Below are 27,040 nucleotides of genomic sequence, written 5' to 3' on the forward strand. Positions count from 1 at the left end.
GCTTTATTGAGTTGATTTTGTACCTTTGTCAAAAATCAGTTGAGCATATTTTTATGTGTCTATTTCTGAGTTTTCCATCTGTTCCATTCATCTACATATCTATCCCTCTGCCAATATCACACTATTTTGATTGCTGTAACTTTACACAAAGCCTTAATATTGGGTAGAGTGATTCCTCTAACCTTATTCTTCTTTTCAAAAATTGGTTTAGTTATTCTAGGACTTGTGCATTTCCATAAAAATTTTAGACTAAGCTTGTCTGTTTGCATATAACCTTTATGGAATATTGATAGGAATTGGATTATATCTGTATATCAATTTGAAGAGAGCTGACGTCTTTACTATGTTGAATCTTCCAATCTGTGAACACAGCGTGCTTCTCCATTTTTAAGGTTTTCTTTGATTTGTTTCATTAGCATTTTGTGATACACATGCTTTGTTAAGTGTATACCTAAGTATTTCATTTTCATTGGAGCAATTGTAAATAGCATTGTGCTTTTGATTTCAGTTTCTGCGTGTTCATTTTTAGGACGTAGAAATGTGATTGCTTTTTGTGTGTTGATTTTGTATTCTGAACTCATTTATAAGTTCTAAGTTCTGGTAGATTTTTTTCTTGAAGATTCTTTGAAGTTTTCTATCTGGACTACTGCATAATCTGCAATGCCTTAAAAAAATTTTTTTGCCTTGTTGGAGTGCCTCTAACTTCCAGTACCACGTTGAATCATACTGGTGAGAGTGGACATCCTTGCCTTGTTCCTGATCTTAGCTGGAAAACATTCAATCTTTCACCATTACAGTTGATGTTAGCATGATGCCCCTTACCATGTTGCTAAAAATCCCCTCTATTCTTAAGTTGCCCAGAGATTGTATCGTGAAGCGATATGAGTTTTTGTCAAATGCCTTTTTTGGATCAGTTGATATGATTTTTCTTCTTTATCTTGTTGATATTGTGGGTTATATTGATAGATTTTCAAAGGTTTAGCCAGCTTTGCATATTTGGAATAGATCCCACTTGGTCATGGTATATAATTATTTTTATATATTGTTTCATTTAGTTTGCTCATATATTGTTGAGGATTTTTGTATTTAATTTCAGGAGAGATATTGGTCTGTAGTTTCTCTTTTTTTTACTGTCTCTGTCTGATTTCAGTATCAGGATGACACTGGCCTTATAAAATGTGTAGGAAAGTGTTTGTTCCTCTTTTCTGGAAGAGATTTTATAAAATTGGTGTTAATTCTTCCTTGGCAGCAAACTCCAGTGAAATCATGTGGGCCTGGAGATTCTTTTGTGAAGGCTTTTAAATTAGTAGTTCAATTTCTTTAATAGCTATAGGGCTATTCAGATTGTCTATTTCCTCTTGATGGAGCTTTGGTAAATTATGGGTTTTGAGAAGTTGTCTATTTCTTCTAACTTGTCGAATTTGTGAACATAAAGTTATTCATAATATTCTCTTATTATCTTTTTAATTGCTGCAGAATAAGTAGTGATATTCTCTGTTTCATTTATGATATTGCTGACTGACTTGTGCTTTTCTCTTTTTACTTTCATCAGTCTTGCTATAGGTTTATCAATTTTATTGACTTTAAAAAATCGTATTTGCTCCATTGATTTTTCTCTATTGTTTTCTTATTTTTAATTTCATTGAGTTCTTTTATGATCTTGATTATTTTTTTCTTCTGCCTGCTTTGGCTTTATCTTGGGTTTTTTTTTTTAGGCTCTTGAGGTGGGAGCTGAGATTATTGTTTTGAGATCTTTCCTCCTTTTAAATGTATGCATGTAGTGCTATAATCTTCCCTCTCAGCACTGTTTTAGTTGCACCTCCCAAATTTTTAAAATTAAATTTAATTTGATTAAAATAGTTTTATCTAATTCAATGTTTTAAATTTTTTTTGTTAAAATGTCTTCTTTGATTCATGGGTTATGCAGAAGTGTGTTGTTTAGAACTTTTCTATGGTCTTTCTGTAATTGATCTCTAGTTTGATTTCATAATAATCAGAGAAAACGGTCTTATAAATTCAGTTCCTTTAAATGAGGTTTGTTTTATGGCCCGGTATATGGTCTATGTTGGTGAATATTCCATAAGTGCTTAACAAATATATGTATTCTGCTATTGTTGAGTGGAGTGCTCTATATCAACTAAAGTCTGTTGATTGTGCTGTTCAGAACTTCTATATATCTGCTGATTTTCTGTTTAGTAGCTTTATCACTTGTTGAGACAGGGATGTTAAAATTCCCAACTATAATTATGGATTTATTATTTTTCCTTTCAGCTCCATCAGTTTTGCTTCATGTATTTTGAGGCTCTGTTGTTTGATATGTATGCATTTAGGATCACCATGTCTTCCTGGTGAAGCAATGCATTTATTATTATGTAGTGTCCTTTCTTGAGTCCAGTAATTTTCCTTGCTCTGTACTCTAGTGAATATTATTATAGCCATTTTTACTTTTCTTAAACTTACTGCTTGCATGGTATAATTTTTCCATTCTTCTACTTTCAACCTACCTATATAATGATATTCAAAGTACATTCTTTTGTAAACAGCAACCTATGGGTTACTTGAGCATACTTTAATATTCCATCTTGATTTATTTATGGGGTTTTGAGTTTCTCTTTGCATGGTTTTCCTAGTGGTTGGACCTGGTATTACAATATGAAAATGTGACTTACCATAGCCTACTGTTGTCAACATTTTATCAGTTTGAGTGAAGTATGGAAACCTCACTTCCATTTTGGGCCTTTGACCTTCCTCACTTTTTAGATTTTTTTTTTGAAGGGATCTCATTCTGTCATCCAGACTGGAGAGCAGTGGAGTGCAGTGGTATGATCATAGCTCACAGCAACCTCAAATTCTTGGGCTCAAGCAATCCTCCTGTCTCAGTTTCTGAAGTAGCTGGGACTATAGGTGTGCACCACCACACCCAGTTATTTTTTAAAAAAATTTTGATAGAGGTAGGGTCTCACTTTGCTGCCCAGGCTGGTCTTGAACTCCTGGCTTCAAGCAATTTTCCTGCTTTGACCTCCCAAATTTCTGGGATTACAGACATGAGCTGCCATATCCAGCCACTTTTAAATTTTGTTGTTTTAAATATCAGATGATGTTACAATTTTTGTCTCAATCATCAAATATGATTTATAAAGCTCATGAGGAAAGGGATCATCTATTTTATGTACTCATATTTTTGTTCTTTCCTTTGCTCATTTTTTCTTTCTGATTCTCTGAGATTCTTTAAAAAAAATTCTTTCTGTTTGAAGTAATTCCTTTAGCTAAACTTTTAAAGATAGGTCTGCTAGTGACAAGGTATCTTAATTTTCCTTCATCAGAGAATGTTTTCATTTCCACTTTATTCCTGTAAGATAGCTTTGCTGGATATAGAATTCATGGTTAACAATTATTTTCTGTCAGCTTTTGAAAAATATTATGACAGCTTCTTCTGGCCTCCTTAGTTCTGGATGAGAAATCTGTCATTTAAGTTGTTGCTGTTCTATAAGCAATGTTTGTTTCTTTCTGTCTATTTTCAAAATTTTTTGTCTTTTAGTTTTCAAAAGTTCAATTATGATGTGCCCTGCCACAGATTTCTTTGGCTTTTATCCTTCTTGGAATTTGTTTAGCTTTTTGAATCTCTAGGTTTGTGTCTTTTGTCAAATTTGGGAAGCTTTTAGCCTTTATTTATTTATTTTTAAATATACATTCAGCCCCATTGACTTTCTCCTCTCTTTTAAGGCTATGGTAATATGAATGTTGGATATTTTGTTATTGTCCCACAGGTCCTAGTGGCTATCTTCATTTTTCTTTTCAATGCATTTTCTCTATTGTTTAGATTGGGTGAATTCTATTATTTTATCATTATGTTTACCTGTTCTATCTTCTGTCATCTCTACTCTACTATTAAGTCCATCCAGCTTGTCTTAAAAATTTGGTTTTGTATTCTTTCATTCTATAATTTCCATTTGGTTCCTTTTTTTTTTTTTTTTGATACAGAGTCTCGTTCTGTCACCCAGGCTGGAGTGCAGTGGCGCGATCTCGGCTCACTGCAACCTCCGTCTCCTGGGTTCAAGGGATTCTCGTGCCTCAGCCTCCTGAGTATCTGGCACTCAACACCACATCTGGCTAATTTTTGTATTTTTTGTAGAAATGGGGTTTCTTCATGTTGGCCAGGCTGGTTTCAAACTCCTGGACTCAGATGATCCGTCCGCCTTTCCTCCCAAAGTGCTGGGATTACAGGCATGAGCCACCATGCCTGGCCCCATTTTTTTTTTTTCAAATAATTTCAAAAATTTTAAGTTCACGATTTGCAGGTTTGTTACCTAGGTAAATGTGTGCCATGGTGGTTTGCTGCACCTATGAACCCATCACCTTGATTCCTTCTTAACAATTTTTATTTCTTTTCTAAGATTCTATTTTCTTCATTTCAAGAGAATTTATAACTGCTTGCAGAATTATTTATATGATGATTGTTTTAATATCATTGTCAGATAATTCCAGTGTCTGATTCATCTCGGTTTTAGCATCAGTTGATTATCTTTTCTTACTCAAGTTGTGATTTTGTTGCTTCTAAATATGACAGGTAATTTAAAAAATTGTATCCTGGACATTTTGTCAATTAGGAGATTCTGGGTCTTATTTAAATCTTTTATTTTAGCAGTCAGTCATTCTGCTTAGGCTTAGCACACAGGTCTTGGTCCATTTTTGTGGGCTGCGCTTCCAAATACAACTTAAGTTTTAGAGTCTTTGTGATGTTATTTCATCTTGCTTGGTTTATCTAGTACCCCTAAGGCTTCCACCTGTCTCTGCTGGTGCTTCTTGGGTGGGGAGCAGAAGGCATCTCCTTAGGCCAGGCCTCCAGCTGTTTCTCAGAGGGGGATGGATGTGGGGGCATCCCCCTACCAATGTCTCTTGGCTTCCGCTAGTCTCCGGACAGGAAAGGAAAATCTTGGGCTAGTTTTCGTAGACTTGGCCACCTGCTGCTGGACAGTCCCTTTTTCTTGTTTCCCCTGCCTGCCTTGGTGTCTCTGGGTGAGGGAGGAGAATCTCAGTACTGCAGGGACAAAGAGACTTCCCGGATCAGGCCACTTGCTATTACTGGCTCCCTTTTTCCTCTTATGCCTACTTGCCTTGGTTTTTCTGAGTGGCCAAGGAAAACCTTGGGTTGGCAAAAACAATAGTCTTCCCAGACTGGGTTATGTTCAACCAGTGTTTTTTGGTGGAGAGGGGAGATTCAGGCCTGGTAGGGAAGGAGAGTGCTTCTCTTGGTTTCTTATTGTTAGCAAGGTGCCCAGTCAGTCCCCCTTGCTGGAGTATCCCACTTGCCTGAAGTTGTCAGAGGGACTCCCATTTGATCCAGAAGGGGAATGAGCCTACTTGGACTGATTTCTGTTGCTAGATTGGGGATTAGGAAGCATAGGGCCTGGGCCGCATTTTTATGTTGGGTTTGGTGAGGGGGAGAAGATAACTGCCACTATGTTGTTCCTTTACTCTTGGGGTCCCAAACCAGTTTGTTTTATTCTTAGCACCTTTCATAGTTCTCCTTTGGTTGTCTCTTACACCATTTCCAGGATTTATAGTTGTACCTTTTGGGGAGGAGCAGGGAAAAGTGGATCTATGCCATCTTGTTCAGTTGAGAAGTCTGCATTTGCTTTTAACATCAGTTCTTGGGCAGTAAAAGCTCTTGAGTGTGTATGCATAGACAGATAGTGTGCAACAAAATGACAGAGATAATATCACTGGCATTGTAACTACCTTACTCACTTACAACATTTTCTTTTCTGAGAAGGACAGGCATTAAATTCAATGGAGATAAGTGTGCCATTTGGGATAAAAAAAATCCCTACCACATATAGGGAAAAGAGAAAGATTGATGAAGCAGAAGTAAAGTGAACCTCAATCATTAGAAATGATAGGTGCACAGAAAGTCTGAATTACTGAATTTAAGAAAAACAAAAGTATGTACAGATTAAGACAATAAGGTCACCAATAAACAAATTAAGTTATAAAAGAAATTTATATTCAGTATCAGCCTACATTATACAAAATGAACTTGAATGTTCAAGATCATTTTCAATGCCAACCCATTGTAATTAACTAGACTTAAGGTTTATAGGAATCTTTAATTCCAATGGATCCTGATTCTAAAAAGCTACTGATTGTTTGATTGAATTGTCTTTATCTAGGATATGAATGATTATTCAAGGCAGATATTATATCAGGGAATGTCCGTAATTTGGGATCCCCAATGAGTTTTGATTCCTGGGCCAGCAAAGTCTCCTTGATGTTTTAGTTTAGCATTGCAATGCTGTCCTCTAAAGTTTGTTTCACTGTTTTGGGTGATTGCTGTTTCTTGCAGTGTTCAGCACTTGCAGAACTTGGCATTTAGTATCTAACTTTGTTTCTCCTTGGTACCTTCCGAAAAAGTCTCTTTCTTTCTTTGTTTCTCCTCGGATTGGGGTGTTTCCATGTAAATTGAGGGCATACATTTATGAGTGCTGGATAATTGAGGCATTGCTACATACTGTCTAATTTCTTCTCTAAATCTTTCATCTGTGAAAATCTCATCTCAACACTGCACTTCTCTGGGCCTCATCTGTAAATGAAAGGGTTGAATATAATCTCCAAGTCCTGGCTCTAAAATTCTGGGATTTTAATGAATGAAGACTTAGTCTTTATTAATACAGACTTTAGAGGAAAAATTTGATACAGCAGTCCTTCTGGAAGAAACCTTGCATCTGAAAGGTTTAATGGAAGGTTTGCTGAAATATACAAACCCAGGCTTTAGGTTAAAATGGAACAATGTAAGACGCATTATTTCTTGAGATCTCTGGTACTTAAAATGCCACCTGCTTGGCAATTTAGCTCAACTCATTTGTTTTTATCTTTCTAAATCTTATATTCCTTCTTGAGATGCTTACTGGAAGTGTTAATAACAATTGCTACATCTATGGCTCAGCCCTCTCTGATAAAATACCATGTCTAACTCCCATTCCCCATCTTCTAAAAGAGTTTTCCACTACTTATGGATTACTCCAATAGTGCTCTTTGAATGCTGCATCAAAGAAGGTAACTTAGACTTTTATGGTATTTAGTGTTTTATTGTTTTCCTAAAAAGTGAATGCAGTTCAATCATTAACCTTTTGTAAAGGAGAGGGAATTGTGAACTCTTCTCTCAACAATTAGTGCATTCATAGAGTGATTTCAGGCTCTAGGATGCCACACTCCTCAAATGTGCTAGAAGTGACACTTTCACAGAGGTTTGCTAAGCCAGTTGGCTGGTGTAAACCCATCTACAAAATTGGAAACGAAGATCCTGACAATTCTCCTTTCACGTGAAGTTGTGGACAAATTTGAAAGCATAAAGCTTGAAATATACATTTGGCTGCTTAAATATACCAGTTTCTTGATAAGGCCTAACATAATGTGCATCTGTGATAATTGGAAAAATGTCATAAAATTAAGTGAAAAAGTACTTTTTATATAGCTTTGACTTTTCCCCTTATAAACGTGTGTACTTTTATCAACTCATCTATACAGTCAATTGGAGGATTGTTATTCATTCTACTTGCTAATGACCACAAAATCCTGAAGAGCATCCTACACACACCTCAAAATTTCTGGATATGCAAATTATAAGTAATTTTAATGCTCAAGACAGTGAAACAAATCAGTAGATTGTCTACTACCACAATTATTCCTACATCATAGGTAATATGCTTCTCAGATGGATAAATTCAAAATACTAATTTTGCTAAGGTAAACATGGATGTTTGGGTGATTTCAATTGGAGAAAGATCATGACTCAGTCTTGAATTTTACTATGTACCATTTTCACTTGGATATTCACTATCATCCTAAATTCCACTTATCCACGTCTGAACTGGGTGTTTTTCTTCTGAGTGAGGCTGCCTTCCCAATTTTTCTGTTTTTATGAATATTACCACTATTCTCCGAGTTGCCCAGAAGCAAACTTTGAGTTCTCTGAGATTTCTCTGTCTTCTTTATCTCTTAAACCTCTTTGTTATTATACCCTGTCAATTCTTACTTTCCAGTAGATATAGGGATAGGAATCTTCACACTGCCCTCACATCATTCCAAGACTTATTCAATTATTCAATTAGCTTACAAATAGATACTAAACATCTACCATGTGCCAGGCACTGGGATAGACACTAAAGATACAATGATGGGCAACAAAAGATGAGGACTCTGTCCATGTGGTCTAGCGAGGAAGAGAGACATTAAAAATTACATGCAAACAAAGGTAAATATCCAACTATGATGCATTACATGAAGAAGAGGTATGAGGTGTCATAAGAGTCTAAAATAGATTGGTGTGAGCTAGTCATGGAAGTCAGGGAAGGTAGGCTTCCCTGAAGAGGTGATGCATGAGCTGAGAACTGAAGGATTGGCAGAAGTTAATCAGATGAGGAAGGTTGGGAAGAACATTCTAAGTAGAGGTTACAGCAAATGCAATGGTCTTGTAGTGGGAAAGAACATGCCAAGTATTAGAGAACTAAAAAGAGGAAGAGTAAAAAAAAAACAGAGGGGACTTAACACAAATTGAGACTGAAGAGACAGAGAGGGACCAAATCATGCATAGCTTTATATGCTTTATTAAGAAAAAATTTTCTTTTTATCCTATGAGGAATAGAAAGCAACTAAAGAGAGCTCAGTGTGTGTGTGTGTGTGTGTGTGTGTGTGTGTGTGTGTGTTTGTGTGTGGGGGGGAGGAAGGGGATCAGGTTGGCACTTAAAAATATCATTTTGGTTGTATTATGGAACAGAATAGAGGGGGTCCAAGAGTAGTGGCAGACAGTTCGGTTGGGAGGCTACTGCAGTAGTCCAAGTGAAAGATGATGGTGACTGGTTAGGGTGGTAAGTGATGGAGATAGAGATAAGCTGGGGTGAGCCAAGAGATATTTAGGAGCTATGATCAATAGGACAAGATTATGGACTGGCTATGGCAGGTGAGAGAGAGAATGAAGGAGACAGAGGGAGAGAGAGAGAGAGTTGGAGCTCGCATAATTTAATGTATGATAGTGTAGGGCCAGTCACTGAAGGAATACCAGAAGAGGACCCAGTTTGGAGAGAAGCTAATGAGTTCAAGTTGGAGAATGTTGAGTTTGAGGTGTTAATGAGATATCCAAGAAATGATATCAAGTAAACAATTGGTTATATAAATGTGGAGCTCAAAATAGAGATCTGGTCAAGAGATATAACTGAGATTTGTCTGTGTATAGGTGTAAATTGAAATCATAGGTGTAGAGAAACTATACAGCCAAATGAGAAGAGGTCCTGGGACAAAGCCTTGGTCGGGTAAAATAGGATGAGTCTAAAAATGAGTGGACAGAGAAGTAGGAGAAAACGCAGGAGTGTGTTGTGTAATGGAAATCAATGAAAAGAGTATTTTCAACTCATTACTTCTACTAAATAAGTGTTAATTTGGGAGTTCCAGATTAAAACATTTTCAATCTAGTGTTTAAGTGATCATAGAAGTTTGACCAAGTGAAAGTCAACCGTTTTTTGAGCACTTACTCTGCATAAGAAGCTATGCTAAGTGTTTTATGCACATTAACTCACTTAATCTCATAACGATTTTATAGAATAGGTGTTATTACAATCCTCATATTATAGATGAAGAAACTGAAGCACAGAGAGGTTAAGCAACTAGTCCAAGGTTATGTAATGGATGTGAAAGTGATGGAGCCAGCATTTAAAACTAATCCATTTGAATCTAAGGTTGATTTTTCTTTTTGGAATATTTTAAACTACACAATTCAATTTCTTTAATAGATATAGGACTATTCAAGTTATCTGTTTCTTCTTAACTGAGTTCTTATAGCTGTATCTTTCAAGGAATTGGATCCTTTCCCAAAGCTAATCTTCTTAATCAATGCACTACTGTGGCATGCATCCCTCTTTCAGGAATGTTTATATATTTTATGAAGATACTACGAAATGGATGTCTTCCTACCAGTTACTCAACCAGGGTGTTATGAGTGCCATATAGAGATCTTAGAGAGTAGAAAATTATCTTAAGGAAAATCAAGTGATCAAGTGATTTGATTATATCTGTGATACTTTCTTACAAAATGAAAAGAAATTATAGAGCTCTTTCTAATTGTCTCTAATTTCCAAAGCTGAATCCAAAATAACACATTCTTTCTGATTTTTTTAGTTGTTCCTGAAAATATGACAATTCAAGAAAAAATTACAACTGCTTCACAACAGATAGATATGACCACTCCATCCCAAATTACTGGAGTAAAACCACAAAAGACTGCACATTCCTCTACACTGTTGTCTCAAAGCATACCTATATTTGCAACTGATTACACAACCATATCATATTCCAATACAACATCTCCACCTCTGGAAACAATGACTGCACAAAAAATCTTAAAGACACCGGTAGATGAGACAGCTACATTTGCAGTAGATGTTTTATCAACTTCATCAGCCATCTCTCTGCCTACCCAGAGTATATCCATAGACAATACTACCAATTCCATGAAAAAAACAAAATCTCCATCTTCAGAAAGCACAAAGACAACGAAAATGGCTGAAGCCATGGATACTGAAATCTTTCAACCACCTACACCTTCTAATTTCCTATCCACATCCAGATTTACCAAGAATTCAGTTGTATCTACAACTTCAACAATTAAATCTCAGTCGGCTGTTACGAAAACAACATCTTTATTTTCAACTATTGAGTCAACATCTATGTCTAAAACACCTTGTCTCAAACAAAAATCCACAAATACTGGGGCACTCCCTATCTCCACAGCTGGCCAGGAGTTCATTGAATCTACAGCTGCCGAAACTGTACCTTGGTTTACAGTGGAAAAGACTTTACCTGCATCTACTCATGTTGGGACTGCATCAGCATTCCCACCTGAGCCTGTGCTCATCTCCACAGCTGCTCCAGTAGATTCTGTATTTCCTAGAAACCAGACAGCATCTCCATTGGCAACAACTGATATAAAAATAGCATTTACAGTCCATTCATTGACTCTCCCAACTAGGCTTATTGAGATCACACCTGCCCCAAGGACAGCTGAAACAGAATTGACATCTACAAATTTTCAGGATGTCTCTTTACCCAGAGTGAAAGATGTCATGTCTACTTCCATGTCTAAAGAGACCTCCTCTAAGACCCTTTCTTTCTTAACATCCTCTTCATTTACTGGGACTGAGAGTGTACAGACAGTTATAGATGCTGAAGCTACACGTACAGCCTTAACTCCTGAAATCACACTTGCATCTACAGCGGCTGAAACTATGCTTTCCTCCACTATCACAGGACGAGTTTACACCCAGAATACACCTGCAGCTGATGGACATGTGCTTACTTTGATTTCCACTAGATCAGCTTCCACATCTAAGGCAACTGAGTCAGGTCCCACATCCACAACTGATGAAGCTGCCCATCTGTTCTCCAGCAATGAGACCATTTGGACTTCCAGGCCAGACCAGACCCTGCTGACATCTATGAACACAACCACCATACTCACATTTGTGCCTAATGAAAATTTTACATCAGCATTTCATGAGAGTACTACTCATACAGAACATTTATCCGCAACTACCAATATCACCCCACTGAAAGCATCTGCAGAGGGCAAAGGTACCACTACCAATGATGCTACTACAGCCAGACATACAACAGCTGTATCCAAATTGACATCACCATGGTTTGCTAATTTCTCCATAGTTTCTGGAACCACATCCATAACCAATATGCCTGAATTTAAACTTACCACTTTACTACTAAAAACAATACCTATGTCTACAAAACCTGCAAATAAACTTCCTTTGACACCAAGGGAGACTGTTGTTCCATCAGTAGATATAATATCTACTCTTGCTTACATTCAACCAAAGTTTTCTACTGAGGAAAGTGCTTCTGAGACCACACAAACAGAAATGAGTGGTGCAATTGTATTTGGAGACACAACGACCCCTGTACCAAGGTCAGCAACAACACAAAGATTAAATGCCACTGTGACAAGAAAAGAAGCAACTTCCCATTATCTTATGGGAAAATCAACTATAGCAGCAGTGGCTGAGGTTTCTCCATTTTCAACAATGCTGGAAGTGACAGATGAATCAGCACAAATGATGACAGCTTCTGTCACTGTTTCCTCTTTTCCTGATATAGAAAAGCTAAGTACCCCATTGGATAATAAAACTGCAACAACTGAGGTGAGAGAAAGTTGGCTTTTGACAAAATTGGTGAAAACCACACCTAGGAGTTCATACAATGAAATGACAGAAATGTTTAATTTTAACCACACCTATGTAGCACATTGGACTTCAGAGCCATCTGAGGGAATTTCAGCTGGATCTCCCACTTCTGGGAGCACACATATATTCAGTGAACCCCTGGGTGCTTCTACCACAAGGATGTCAGAAACCAGTTTCCCCACTACCCCCACAGACAGGACAACTACGTCCTTGTCTGATGGTATCTTACCTCCACAGCCTACAGCTGCTTATTCCTCAGCAACCCCTATGCCTGTTACTCATATGTTCTCATTGCCAGTTAATGGCAGTTCTGTGGTGGCTGAGGAGACTGAGGTTACCATGTCTGAGCCTTCTACACTGGCCAGGGCTTTTTCTACATCTGTGCTCTCAGATGTCTCAAATCTATCGTCAACTACAATGACCACAACATTGGTACCACCTTTGGATCAGATTGCTTCCACAACCAGTGATATTGTGCCTACCCATGGAGACGTGATTCGTACCACTTCAGAGGCCACAGTAATCTCTGTCAGGAAGACATCCATGGCAGTTCCTTCTCTGACAGAAACACCATTTCCTTCACTGAGACTCTCCACTCCCGTGACAGCTAAGGCTGAGACCACCCTTTTCTCTACCTCAGTTGATACAGTAACCCCATCTACACACACTCTTGTCTGCTCAAAACCTCCCCCTGACAACATTCCTCCTGCGTCCTCCACTCATGTGATCTCAACTACGTCTACACCAGAAGCAACTCAACCCATATCTCAAGTAGAAGAGACTTCTACCTATGCTCTCAGCTTCCCATATACTTTCAGTGGTGGTGGAGATGTTGCCAGCTTGGCTACTGGCACCACAGAGACCTCTGTTGTTGATGAGACCACACCCTCACACATCTCTGCCAATAAGTTTACTACTTTGGTAAACAGTCACATTTCTCCGTCTGCCACACATCGTGTACACACACCAGTGTCCATCCAATTGGTGACTAGCACCTCTATCTTATCTTCCGACAAAGACCAGATGACCATATCCCTGGGAAAAACCCCTAGAACTATGGAGGTGACAGAAATGTCCCCATCAAAGAATGCTTTTATTTCATACTCCCAGGGTATTCCATGTTTGGAAATGACAGATACCGGATTTCCTGAGACCACAAAAATTTCCAGTCACCAAACACATTCACCTTCAGAGATTCCACTTGGGATTCCCTCTGATGGAAATTTGGCTTCATCTCCCACTTCTGGAAGCACACAGATTACACCTACCTTGACCTCAAGTAACACAGTAGGTGTTCACATTCCAGAAATGTCTACCAGTCTTGGGAAAGCAGCTCTCCCCTCACAAGCTCTGACAATCACCACTTTTTTGTCTCCTGAAAAGGAAAGCACGAGTGCCCTTCCAGCATATACTCCCAGGACCATGGAAATGATAGTAAACTCCACCTATGTGGCTCACTCTGTCTCATATGGCCAGGATACTTCATTTGTAGATACCACAACTTCCAGCTCAGCAAGAATATCAAATCCAATGGACATCAATACAACTTTTTCACACTTGCATTCACTTAGGACACAACCTGAGGTGACTTCAGTTGACTCTTTCATTTCTGAAAGCACACAGACTTTCCCTGAGTCCTTGTCTCTTTCCACAGCTGGACTATATAATGACAGTTTTACAGTTCTCTCCGACAGGATCACTACAGCCTTTTCTGTTCCAAATGTACCTACAATGCTTCTTAGAGAATCCTCTATGGCAACGTCCACTTCTATTTACCAGATGTCCTCATTGCCAGTTAATGTAACTGCCTTCACCTCCAAAAAAGTTTCTGACACTCCCCCAGTACTGATAACTAAATCTTCTAAAACAATGCATCCAGGTTGTTTGAAAAGTCCCTGTACAGCCACTTCTGGGCCTATGTCTGAGATGTCCTCAATGCCAGTTAATAACTCTGCTTTCACACCTGCAACAGTCTCTTCTGACACTTCCACAACATTTGGGTTATTCTCTACTTTATTGTCTTCAGTTACCCCCAGGACTACCATGACCATGCAAACATCTACGTTGGATGTCACACCTGTGACATATGCTGGGCCTACTTCAAAAAACAAAATGGTTTCCTCTGCTTTCACTACAGAAATGATAGAGGCACCTTCCAGGATCACACCTACAACCTTTCTCTCTCCAACAGAGCCAACTTTGCCCTTTGTAAAAACCGTTCCCACCACTATTATGACTGGGATAGTGACTCCATTTGTAGGCACCACTGCCTTCTCTCTACTCAGTTCTAAGAACACTGGAGCTATTTCCTCCATTCCAAAGACCACATTTTCACCATTTCTATCAGCAATTCAACAGTCATCACAAGAAGATGAGGCTACAACTTTGGGCATATTATCTGGGATTACTAACAGGTCCCTATCTACTGTGAACAGTGGTACAGGGGTAGCTCTCACAAATACTTATTCCAGAATCACTGTTCCTGAAAATATGCTTTCACCTACTCATGCAGATAGTCTCCATACTTCCTTCAATACTCAGGTTTCCCCATCTCTGACTAGCTTTAAGAGTGCCTCTGGATCCACAAAAAATGTTAAAACAACCACCAATTACCTTTCTTCTAATACTAGAAAGATGACTTCCTTGTTAGAAAAGACTTCCTTAACAAACCATGCCACATCTTTGAATACCCCTGTTTCATACCCTTCATGGACCCCATCCAGTGCAACTCCATCCTCTTTGACATCATTTCTTTATTCACCTCATAGTACTGAAGCTGAGATCTCTACTCCAAAGACCTCTCCTCCTCCCACATCCCAAATGGTTGAATTTCCAGTTCTGGGAACAAGAATGACATCTAGTAATACCCAACCTCTGCTTATGACTTCCTGGAACATACCTACAGTTGAAGGTTCTCAGTTTCCAATTTCCACCGCTATTCATGTACCTACATCCAATGAGATGGAAACAGAGGCTCTACACCTTGTTCCTGGGCCTTTGTCAACATTCACAGCCTCTCAGACTGGTCTAGTATCTAAAGATGTCATGGCAATGTCATCAATTCATACGTCAGAAATTCTTCCTAACCATGGGCTTTCTGAGAACCCTTCATTATCAACATCTTTAAGAGCTATCACTACCACATTGGCTGACGTTAAGCACACATTTGAGAAAATGACCACATCTGTAACTCCTGGGACCGCACTCCCATCAGTTCTTTCTGGTGCCACTTCAGGATCTGTAATTTCAAAGGCTACTACTTCACCGGTTCTGACATGGCTCTTATCTAGTCTCCCTTCTGGCTCCCCTCCAGCAACTGTATCTAATGCCCCTCATGTTATGACTTCCTCTACAGTAGAGGTGTCAAAATCAACATTTCTGACAACTGACATGATGTCAGGGCATCCATTCACTAACTTGACAACACTACCCTCTGCTACCATGAGCACCATACTCACCCAAACCATTCCTACACCTACACTGGGTGGTATCACTTCTGGCTTCCCAACTTCTCTCCCTATGTCTATAAATGTCACAGATGACATTGTGTACATTTCCACACACTCTGAGGCATCCTCCAGAACCACAATAACTGCTAACCCCAGGACTGTGCCTCATCCTTCATCCTTCAGCAGAAAGACTATGTCACTTTCTACAACTGACCACACTCTATCTGTTGGTTCCGTGCCTCTGCCTAGCTCTACAATAACATCTTCATGGAGCAGAATTCCAGCCGCATCATCACCCTCTACTTTAATTATTCCTAAGCCCACACTGGACTCCCTTCTAAATATAATGACTACTACATCCACTGTTCCTGGAGCCTCATTTCCACTCATATCCACTGGGGTGACATATCCTTTTACAGCAACTGTGTCTTCACCAATATCGTCCTTTTTTGAGACAACTTGGCTGGACTCCACACCTTCCTTTCTATTTACGGAAGCATCGACTTCGCCTATTGCCACCAAGTCCACAGGTACTGCTCCATAATGCATGTGGTGTAGCCCCAACAGAATTCATGCACTATGGGTCATGTGTTCTCCAGAGTGGCCCATTGTTGGAAGGCAGAAAAAAATGAAGAAGGGTGCAGGTGTTTCTTATCTCCTTCAGACAATGGGTACAGTGAGTACCTTGTCCAAATACAAAATTCTCTAGCCATCTTTCTTGTCTTTGCTTTACTGAAATATAATGTAAATGTATATTTTCACTCAGCATGACAATTTCTAAGCCTACTTTCTCCACCTGTTTTATTCTTGACGGTCTGACTCTGATTCTGCCAATGTGCACATGGACTAGGAACCTCACCCCTTCCCAGTAAGAGAATCATATGGCCTTAGGTCTGAGCATGCTGACCACACACCAGAAAACACCAGAAAAAACACCAGAAGATATCTTATCTTGCCTTTTGGATTCCTTTTATGCAGGTCTCAGCCTTCTCCAATCTCTACCTGCAGCTGGCTGGGAGTGCTTGTCCAAGGCCAGGGAATATTTGGCTTCCACATTGTTCAAATTTTGAATGTTCCTGCAACTTTTAACATTCTACAATAGAAATTTGATAGGATACACAAGAGCAAAAGGGAAAAAAGGAGAGAAAAACCTAAAGCAGAAAGCAAGGCACAGGAAGAAAAAAACAGTTATTTTAGCAGGGAAAGTGATCTTCTGAGATAATGTTCAGTTTAGCCGTTGAGCGGACTGAAAGTCTGTTGGCCAATGAGAGTGGATAATTGGTGGGATTTGTGGAGTGTCTGTCAACTAGAAATCAAGGAAGTGCCCAAATAATTAAAGCAAAATTGGGATGGTAACATCCTGTTCTGCTTTTTGATATGGAAACAAAAGTGTTGGTTCTTGACCTTGGAGTTAAATTAAGCTAAGTTCAGGCATGAGACATGATTATTTGGTTTACTTTAAAACAGAGAACACTTTTCACCAAATTTACAGAAGTCAAATTTCTTGAACTAAATGAATAAAATTAACCTCCTTATTTTTAGTTACAGTTTCTTTCTACAATGTTGAAATGAGCTTCTCTGCCTTTGTTGAAGAGCCAAGGATCCCTATTACCAGTGTTATAAATGAATTTACGGAAAATTGGGTAAAATAATCTTTTGCATGTTTATGGCATATATAAATATATGTGAATATATACATGTATATATATGACAGAGTATATTAAAACTAGGCTTTACTTTTTTCTACCAATAATAAATTTCACAGCTAAGTAGTTTTGATTTTTTTTTTTTTTGCTGCAAATCTGTCTGCTCTGTAAGCAACATCATGAGAATGTATGCAATCTCTCTTTCACAGTGCCAGTGCTGAAAGCTTTTATGGAACGTTATTATTTTCATTTGTTGAGATCTGTACATTTCCCTTTAGTGACACAAATTCTGAGTCTTTGCCAAATTTTCCTATTTGGGGGAAGTGGGAGAGCAGTGATAACAAAATGTATACTTAAATACAATGGTATTTAAGTATTATTGTTTTCTGTATTTTATTTTTTTCTTTTTCCAACACAATGAATGTTTTACTTATCCTTAATTTTTTTCTTGATATGACTAATACATACTCTCTGTAACAAAATCAGACATTGACATCAAAAACCCAGAAAGTAAATGTCCTCTCTAATACTGCTCTGTGCATTAACTCCTCTTAATAGTTTAAGGTACATTCTTTTAGATTTTTTTCTGTGCATATTATAACATTGATGCATGTGTGTTCTTTTACAAAATAATTGTAATTGTACTAGTTATGCTATTTTTCAACTTGCTCCCCCTCCTCTGCACTTAACCATGTATCTTTGCACATATTCATGCTGGTAAATATAAATCACACACTTTAACAGATGCATAGGATTTCACTACATGGTTGTAGTATAGCTTCTTTTTTTTTTAATCCATTGGTGGACATTTAAGTTGTTTCTATCTTTTTCTCTATTTAGAAACAATGCTGGGCTGGGCACTGTGGCTCATGCCTGTAATCCTAGCACTTTGAGAGGCTGAGGCAAAAGGATTGCGTGAGCCAAGGAGTTCGAGACTAGCCTGGGCAACATGGAGAGACCTTGTCTTCTTTAAAAAAAAAAAAAAAAGTTTAAGAAAGAAACAATGCTGAAAACAATTCCCTAGAAATAAATTTTAGGGCACTTAAGTATTTTTATAGGATAAATTCCTGGAATTGGAATCAGTAGATGAAAAGATATGAACCTTTCACATTTAAGTAGCTGTCACTAAATGGCCTCCCAGATAGGTGACACCAACTTGCACCATCTCCCAACAGCAAATAATCGTATCTGTTTCCCTTCTTTCCCTGTCAGCACTTATTTTCAAGTGTCTGTGGCTTGGTTATAAATCCTTGAAAGTGGGTGGGTGTGTCTACTCAGGCTACCATAACAAGATGCCACAGACTGGGTGGCTTAAACAACAGATGTTTATTTTCTCACAGTTCTGGAATCTGGAAGTCTAAGATTAAGGTGCTGGCGGAGTTGGTTTCTGGTGAGGCCTCGCTCCTTGGTTTGCAGAGGGCCATCTTCTTAACTGTGTCCTCACATGGTCTTTCCTCTGTGCATACACATCCCTGGTTTCTCTTTTTCTTCTTATAAGGACACTGGTCCTATTGGAGTAGGGCTCCACTTTTATGATCTTATTTAACCTTACATCCCCAAAGGCCTTATCTCTGAATATAACCACATTGGGGTTAGGGCTTCAACATTTGAGTTTTGGAAAGACACAATTCAGCCCATAACAGTAGGTAAAATGTAAATTGAAAAACTTAATGGAGCAGATGGAAATGTTGAGCCAGCTGAAATAATGAGTGCAGCTTAATGATCACACCATCCCAGGTGATTTTGCTGAGTTAAACTAGAGGAGCAGAATACTAAAACTGAGTTTTTTTTTGTCTTGTACAGTTGAATTCTATATTTCAGAACAGTGAATTTTCTCTTGCTAATCTGGAAACCCAAATTAAAAACAGGTACGTGAATGACATTTACTGTGGGTCAAAGGGCAATTTGAGGGCATTTTGGGTCTGTTCCTGTCTGGAGGGGATGTCCTATGTTTATGTCTGAGATTTAGGGCTGCCACATTTTTAGTTGCATTTTCCTTCCTGAGTAGGTCCTTTTTGGCATGAGGAAAAAAATTGTATTACTATTGTAGGGTATAAAGCTAATGGGAGAACAAAACAAAAGAAAATCAATAGGGGAAGTCGTGCAGTTAGACTGAGTTACCTCTAATGCCCCTTTCATCTCTAAGATTCTATGAATCTGTGACTTATACAAAAATAATACCTTGAAGTGCTATGTATGGACAATGCACGAGGATTTATAAGGCCTTTTATTTTGGAATGATTCACTTTCAGAAAAGAAAAATTCCAAAGTGAACTTGAAATGTCTAAAGCAAGAATGTTGACTAATCCAAGATTTGCTTGGGGCACAAATTTCGAAAGGTGATTGCAGTGAAATGGGCAGGCACTGAGTAGTATCATGGAAGCTATGGCAAAGGCAATTGCTCACCGGAGAAGTATTTCCTGTATTCTTTCCCTGCACATATACTAGTCCTCTGTAAAGGGACACCCCGCAGAAGCTCTTTGAAAAATAGGCATGGCTCTGTTAAGCCATGGCAAACTGATTTTTAAAACATAAAATGCTACTGCCTGTCTTCTGTACATTGGGACTTTGGTTTCTCTTACATATCCAAGTATTAATTATTAATCAAGTATTAATTCATATAAGTATTAATAGGTTCAAGAAAATTCATATAAATGAATGGAGGTAAATCTATGGTAGGTTATTGTCTTAGTCAGTTTTGAGTTACTATAACAAAAATGCTATAGACTAGGTGGCTTAAGCCACAGAAGTTTATTGCTTACAGTTCCAGAGGCTGGGAAGTCCAAGATCAAGGTGTTGGCAGGTTCAGTGCCTGGTGATGGCCCTCTTCTTGCTGTGTCCTCAAGTGGTAGAAAGCAGAGAGACAGAAAGCTCTCCTGTCTCTTCTTATAAGGGTACTGTTTCAAAAAAATTCAAACTGTTTTTTTTCCTCTGTTGTCATACCAACACAACAATCAATATAGAAGACTTCTACTACCAAACGTGTGGGGATTTTCCCCCAACACACCAAGCAGCTGACACCAGCTGGTTGTTCTTTACTTCAATTCTATTCTGGTGCTATCCTCTCAAAAATAGCTTCAGATCTCACAGGTCCCCAAGACTGCCCCTCACCCCAGACACTAGTCAAAAGTCCAGGCCTCCAGAACTTCTGACTAACTGACTTCAACTTGGGGTTCCCGTGACCCGCTCTTTGAGCTTGATTAATTTGCTAGAGCAGCTCACAGAACTCAGGGAAATACTTATGTGTATTGGTTTATTATAAAGGATACTGCAGAAGATACGAATGAAGAGATGTGTAAGATGAGATAAGGGACAAGGGGAATGGAGCTTCTATGATCTCCCTGGGTGCACCACCCTCCAGGAACCTCCATGTATTCAGCTCTTGGGAAGCTCTCCAAACCCAGTCTTCTTGGGATTTTATGGAAACATCATTATGTCAGCATTCCTTTCCCAAGTCTCATATGAGGCAAGACTCTTTCTGGAGAGGGTCTTAAGACTCACCATCAGAAAGGTGAAGAAAGATTAGAGTTCCGCCTTGGGGCAGGTGAAAGGAGGGTGGGAGAAGATCAGAGAGATTCTGTTTGCTGAAGCCAGCTTCTGAGGCCTAGCACACCTAACATTATAACAAAAGACTGTAACAAGGGCTATGGGAGTTATGAGCCAAGGACTGTGGATGAAAACATATGTGTACACACACACACACACACACACACACACACAGACACACATATAACACCCCAGGCACCGATCCCATTCATGAGATCTAATTACCCCTCAAAGGCCCCGTGATCTAATTACCCCTCAAAGGCCCCGCCTCTTAATATCATCACATTGGGATTGGACTTCAACATTGAATTTTGGGAGGACACAAACATTCACAACATTTAACCCACTAAAACAAAACTAGAGATGTCTGGGGGTATACAACATTCTTTTTAAAAACTGTGTCTATTATTTTTCCTTATTACAAAAGTAATATGTGACCACTGTAAAATCTTAGAGCTTTACAGAAATATATGTATATATATATATAACATGGACTGTAAAAATCTCTGAATACTTGCCTTCCCCCACCCCTCCAAGAACTCCTGTTAACAGCTTATTTTATTGATTTTTCTAGATTTGTTTTCACGCATTTACTAAGAGAATAAGATCCTCCTCTACATACTGTTTGACAACTTTCTTTTCATGCTTTATAATACATCATGTATGCCTTTTCAGGCCAATACATGCAGATATAGCTCATTTGTTTTAATAATTGTGCAGGATTCTTTTATATGGTATGCCATGATGTTTTCGTCCAATTATCTAATGATGGACACTTGAGTAATTTTCACTTGTATGTCTATTTTTATGCACTTTTGCTGGTACCATTATGGAATAGATTCCTGGATGCAAGGTTAATAAGTCAAAGGCTTGCCACCATTTTGGTATGCATATAATAAGCAAGCCCATTGGAAGCGTTCCTCTGGAGCCTCAGCATTATTTGAATTCCAGGCTGGGAGAAGTCTACTGTTCTGCCTCAGTGTTGCCTTTCTCCTGATCTTGTGCCCTGTGTACTTGGTACTATATTTCATTTTCCCATAATTTTGTAATGCTTTTGATACAGGGACATTTCAGAGGAAGAGATGGTCATGGATCGAGCTATTGTAAGTAATTTTTCAAAATGAATCTACTTGTGACCTATCCTATGCCTGATTAGATGTAAGTCAATAGCTCTTCCACCCAAGGTATATTATCAGGCGAAGCTCTGTTGTGACAATTGGGGGTCAAATTACATTACTTCCTTTGGGATTGGCACAAAAAGCCATCAATAAAACCATCCCCTTCTTTTTTGAACTATCCCTGTGGCAGCTTTTTGAGGCACATTTTCTGGTCTACAGGGATTGTAAAGGGTAAGTGAATTTCTTGGTTATAGATGTCTTGCAAAAAAAAAAACCTAGCTCTTCCAAGAGTGACACAATTGTTTGCAAGACTGGCATTCACACAATAAATCCACCCTCTATATGTCCAGATTTGAAGCCAGAGTGTGATAAAACTATCTCCCATCATCCTCGCCCCAATTCTCAGTTCTTGTTCCATTGCCTCAAAGCTTTACAACAGCACACTCTAAAATGAGTAGCAAGCACATAGCTTTCCAGGTATTTAAGTGTGAGGTAAGTATTTGATGATACAGAATACAATGAAGCCCACAGTACAGGGGCCAGAAGCAGTGACTCACACCTGTAATCCCAGAGATTTGGGAGGCTGAGGTTGGAGGATTGCTTGAGGCCAGGAGTTCAAGACCAGTCTGAGCAACATGGGGAGACCCCATCTCTACAAAAAATAATTTAAAAATATTAGCCGGTCACGGTGGTGCATTCCTGTAGTCCCAGCTACTGAGGAGGCTGAGGTGGGGGGATCACATGAGCCCAGATTTCAAGGCTGCACTACACTATGATTGCACCACTGCACTCCAGCCTAGGTGATAGAGCAACGCTCTGTCTCATAAAACAAACAAACAAAAAAATATAGTGCCTAGTGCATTCCAAATTATCCACTATCATTAAAAATATTTTCTGTAAATAGCTGAGTCAGGAGTTTTGATGTATACACATTATAGCATGATCTAACTAAAATTCCTGTCAATAACAGGTGTAAAATCCTTTTGGTGATAATGTGGTCAAGCTGCCTGGGTTGGAACCCCTGCTTTTCCACTTCCTGACTATGAGACCTTGGGCAACTTAATTAACCTCTCTGTGCTGCAGTTTCCTCATCTGTAAGATGAGGACTGTTGGAAGGATAAAATGAGATAATCTATGTTAAGTGTTTAACACTGGGCTTAGAACATAGTAAATGTTTGATAATGTTTACAATTGTTAACAGCATGTTAATATCTAGATCCAGAAGGCTTAGATTCTGCTCCTAGTTCTGTGACTTGTCAACTGCGTGATACTGGGAAGACCATTTAACTTCTCTGTGACTCAGATTCCTCATGTGGCAAACAGGGTGACAATCCCAGCATTGCCCATCCTACAGGGTTGGTGTGAGGAGTAAACGCATTGATGTTTTTGAGGGTAGTTTGTAGATGGCAATGAGTTACATAAATGTAAAGCATAATTATATAATTGTTGTTAACAATAAGCCCTGTACTCAGTTATGACATTTGTTTAAAGATTTCAGTGACTATGTACTTTTCTTTTGCATTAGTTGGAACAGAGAGAAGGACAAGAAATGGCTACAATTTCCTATGTACCATACAGGTAGGAAGTAGGAACTGAGTTTATTAATAGCTGGCACATTTAGTTCTGATTTTCCTTCCATTTAATTCTGTATGTGCGGCCAGTTGGCCAGAGTTGTCAGAAGAAGATCAAAGTACCCAGTGATTATTTCACATATGCTGTAATTAAGCCCTTGCCTTCATGAAATATGTTGTTTCGGTTGGTCACGGCACAGGCTAGCAGCCAGCCTGCTGCCTCTTTGTAGTGAAGAGAAAATGGGGTGGTCATAATATGGGACGGGGGAGTGAAGTGTTTGTTGTGGTCAAAAAGGTCCACAAAATACTTGGCAGGGAAATTGGAAACATCAACAACAACATGCAAAGTAGCTTTGGTTCTGTTCAGACTCGTGGTCCAGCTCCTCCTGGAATGCTGGCTATTGTTGGTCTGTTTGATGCACATCAGGAAGAACATATAGACAAAAAAGGCCCATGAAGAGGTCTTTGAAATGGAGTAGAGGGTCTGTCGCAAGCAGGAGGAGAGGTTTAAAATGAAGACTCCTCTTCGGACTGGAAAGATGAAAGCTGAGAAGAGCTAGGCTCCAAAGGAAGGAGATAGGATGAGCAGGGACTTCACCAAATATAGATCAAGGGAGGAGCAGACATCACTTAGATTAGACATGGAGATAAGTTTTGAGCAAGTACAGGTATGTCCAACTTGCAACAGCTGGCAGGAAACTTAGCAAATGTCTTCTTCAAAAAGCCGTGTCTACAAATGGAAATGGAAAAAAGATATAGGTAAGTTTTTGCATCTGAAATGTGCTTCCTAATGGAATATTAGAGGAATTCAGAATATTTGAGGATCTTGCTGTAGAGGATAGAGGATGAAGTCAAGGACAGCTCTATCCTTTCATCAGTGATCTTTTAGTGGACATAAATACTGAGTGAGTCTTTGTGACCATGGGAAACGTTATTTCCCTGAGGCTGAGTTCCATCATCTGTATTATGGGAATAATAATAGCATTACCTCATACGGTCGTTGTGGGAATAAAGTGAATCAGAACATGTGGAGGAAGGGTTTCACAAATGTTAGCTACTATCATTATCATTATCATCATTATTACTTATTATAGAAATGAGCCTTCTTCAGAACACTTCTTTATAGACTAACTGAGCATCATATGCCTATTTGCCTGATTTCAGTAATGATGGGTAAATTGGAGACCAGAAGAATAAAAGGTTCTCTCTGAAATAATAAATCCTGAAAACCCCATCTTCTCTATTAATTATTACAAACTCTTAGAGAAATCTCAAGGCTAGCAATTGCAACACAATGCATATGTTACTGACCATTCTTTTGAAAATAGGTTTTGCATTGTCTGTTTTGGATAAGAGAAAATTTATCAGAACATTTCAGTATGCTGTCTTCCATCACTTCTTAAGATTGGCTGCTTAATAGCTGTAAAATGTTTGACATTTATGAACTACCAATTAAATCAGCTGTACAGAATTTCTGCATTGCAGGCCAAGTTGCACTCCCTTGACATAACTGCAACAACCTTTCTTTTTTATTCTGCTTTGTAGTTGTGTTTGTCAGGTCATCATAAAAGCCAGCTCTTCCTTAGCATCCTCTGAATTGATGAGCAAAATCAAAAGTAAAATACGTGGCAACTTCACGCATGGAAACTTCACACAAGATCAATTGACGTTATTAGTAAACTGTGAACACGTTGCAGTGAAAAAACTAGGTAATTTTTTTGGGGGGGTGGGTATTGCAGTATGAACTTACTCCTTTATTATAAAACTCATAATGCATACTTGGTTAAAGATTCTGAGTTCAGAAAGGAGAGAAGTCATCTTTATGTTTTTTTTCCATATTCTTGGTACCCACTTGATCCGATGACCTATCTACCTTTAAGAACTTATGGAAGAGCAGAATGCTGGAGGAGTTACCAGAGACTGCTGGTCAGCTCTGGATATTAGCAATGGTCAATCCGTCAGTGGAATGGGAGGATTTTCTCTCTTGCATAAATACCCAGAGACCTGAAGAGCTTCCTCATTAATACACAATAAATGCCCAATAGATATTTGCTAATTTATTGATTGATTCAGCCATCTTATTCATCTTGGCAAGTGATAAGGGAACTGTCCTAGATTTCTCTCATGGGGGCGTTCTCTGATTAGCAAAGCTTTACTGGTAAAAGTGCAAGGCTGCCAGGCCACTCCACCTCATTCCCAGTGCAGCTTTGTTCCTTTTCCCCAATAGACTGCTGTAGAAATCATTGAGCTCACACAGCTCTAATGCCAGATAACACACACAGGCCTTAGAGTGCACAATCCTTGGCAACAGACTAATTAAGTATCAGAGGGCAGCCTGTGATGGGTGCAGGGGTGTGAGTGAAATGGAGGGCAGAAACGTGTTGAAGCCACAGGCAGGGCCCAACATGTAAATGACACTAATGAATGTGTCCTAAGAATGAGAGGAAGGCACCTTTCACCCTCACTCAGAATGGAGACTGGGATAGCTGAGCAAAGCTGGCTGGGCCACTTCTCACAGCATTCTCTCAACACCTGAGGGAAATATTTCCAGAATCAGGGTCATGAAACCCAGTAAGTGCTCAGAAAAAATTGGGAATTTATCATATAGACTCAGCCCACGTCACATCTCCTTTCGTGTGACAGCAAAACCTTGCCTTAACAGCCCTATGTGGAAGTTTGCCCTGTCCCTCAGCACCAACATCAAAAACAGAGCCCTAGACTGCGTGCAGTGGCTTACGCCTATAATCCCAGAACTTTGGGAGGGTGAGGAAGGAGGATCACTTAAGGTCAAGAGTTTGAGACCAGCCTGGGCAACAAAGCAAGACTCTGTCTCTACAAAAAAGTAAAAAATTAGCTGGACATGGTGATGCATGCCTGTAGTGCCAGCTATTCAAGAGGCTGAGGCAGGGGGATCACTTGAGGCCAGGAGGTTGAGGCTGCAGTGAGCCATGATCACACCATTGCGCTCCAGACTGGGTGACAGAGTAAGACCTCATATAACAAACAAACAAACAAACAAAACAGAGCTCTCCTGTCTATATTGATCATGTCAGATACACTGAGTTTACTAAAACGAAATTCATCCCAGAGTCCATTAAGAAGGGGGCCAGAGAGAGAAGTTGGCCTATAGTCTCCTGTCTTTGGGTATAAAACTGATAACAGCGAGTATCTCAGAAGCTGGGCAATTGGTAGGTGGGAACTTTTGACTTTTGACTCTACACTCCACCATGTGGCTTGAAATTTTTCAATTCATATGTATTGTTTTAAAAACAAGACAGAACAATGTCAGGTGAGGTGGCTAATGTTTATAATCCCATATCTTTGGGTGGCTGAGGTAGGAGGATTGCTTGAGGCCAGGAGTTTGAGACCAGCCTCTATAACATAGCAAGACGCTGTCTGTACAAAAAATTTTAGAAAAACCTATATCATCAATTGGTTGTTTCAATGAAAGGGACTAAATATGTGGTTATG

The 27,040-nt window shown here is 39.0% G+C and overlaps 1 protein-coding gene across 1 annotated transcript in view; it reads left to right on the forward strand.

Annotated features, from left to right (window-relative positions):
• ADGRG4 (adhesion G protein-coupled receptor G4) overlaps window positions 1–27,040 on the forward strand; it is a 113,700-nt gene that overhangs the window by 31,687 nt on the left and 54,973 nt on the right. Inside the window, exons 6-11 of the mRNA XM_055268008.2 lie at window positions 10,168–16,218; window positions 17,237–17,331; window positions 19,138–19,202; window positions 21,944–21,983; window positions 23,524–23,576; window positions 25,115–25,278. Of these exons, the coding sequence (XP_055123983.1) occupies window positions 10,168–16,218; window positions 17,237–17,331; window positions 19,138–19,202; window positions 21,944–21,983; window positions 23,524–23,576; window positions 25,115–25,278 (6,468 nt within the window). The remainder of the gene's footprint in view (window positions 1–10,167; window positions 16,219–17,236; window positions 17,332–19,137; window positions 19,203–21,943; window positions 21,984–23,523; window positions 23,577–25,114; window positions 25,279–27,040) is intronic.

The sequence above is a fragment of the Symphalangus syndactylus genome, chromosome X (assembly GCF_028878055.3).
Source record: "Symphalangus syndactylus isolate Jambi chromosome X, NHGRI_mSymSyn1-v2.1_pri, whole genome shotgun sequence".
Classification (NCBI taxonomy): Eukaryota; Metazoa; Chordata; class Mammalia; order Primates; family Hylobatidae; genus Symphalangus; species Symphalangus syndactylus.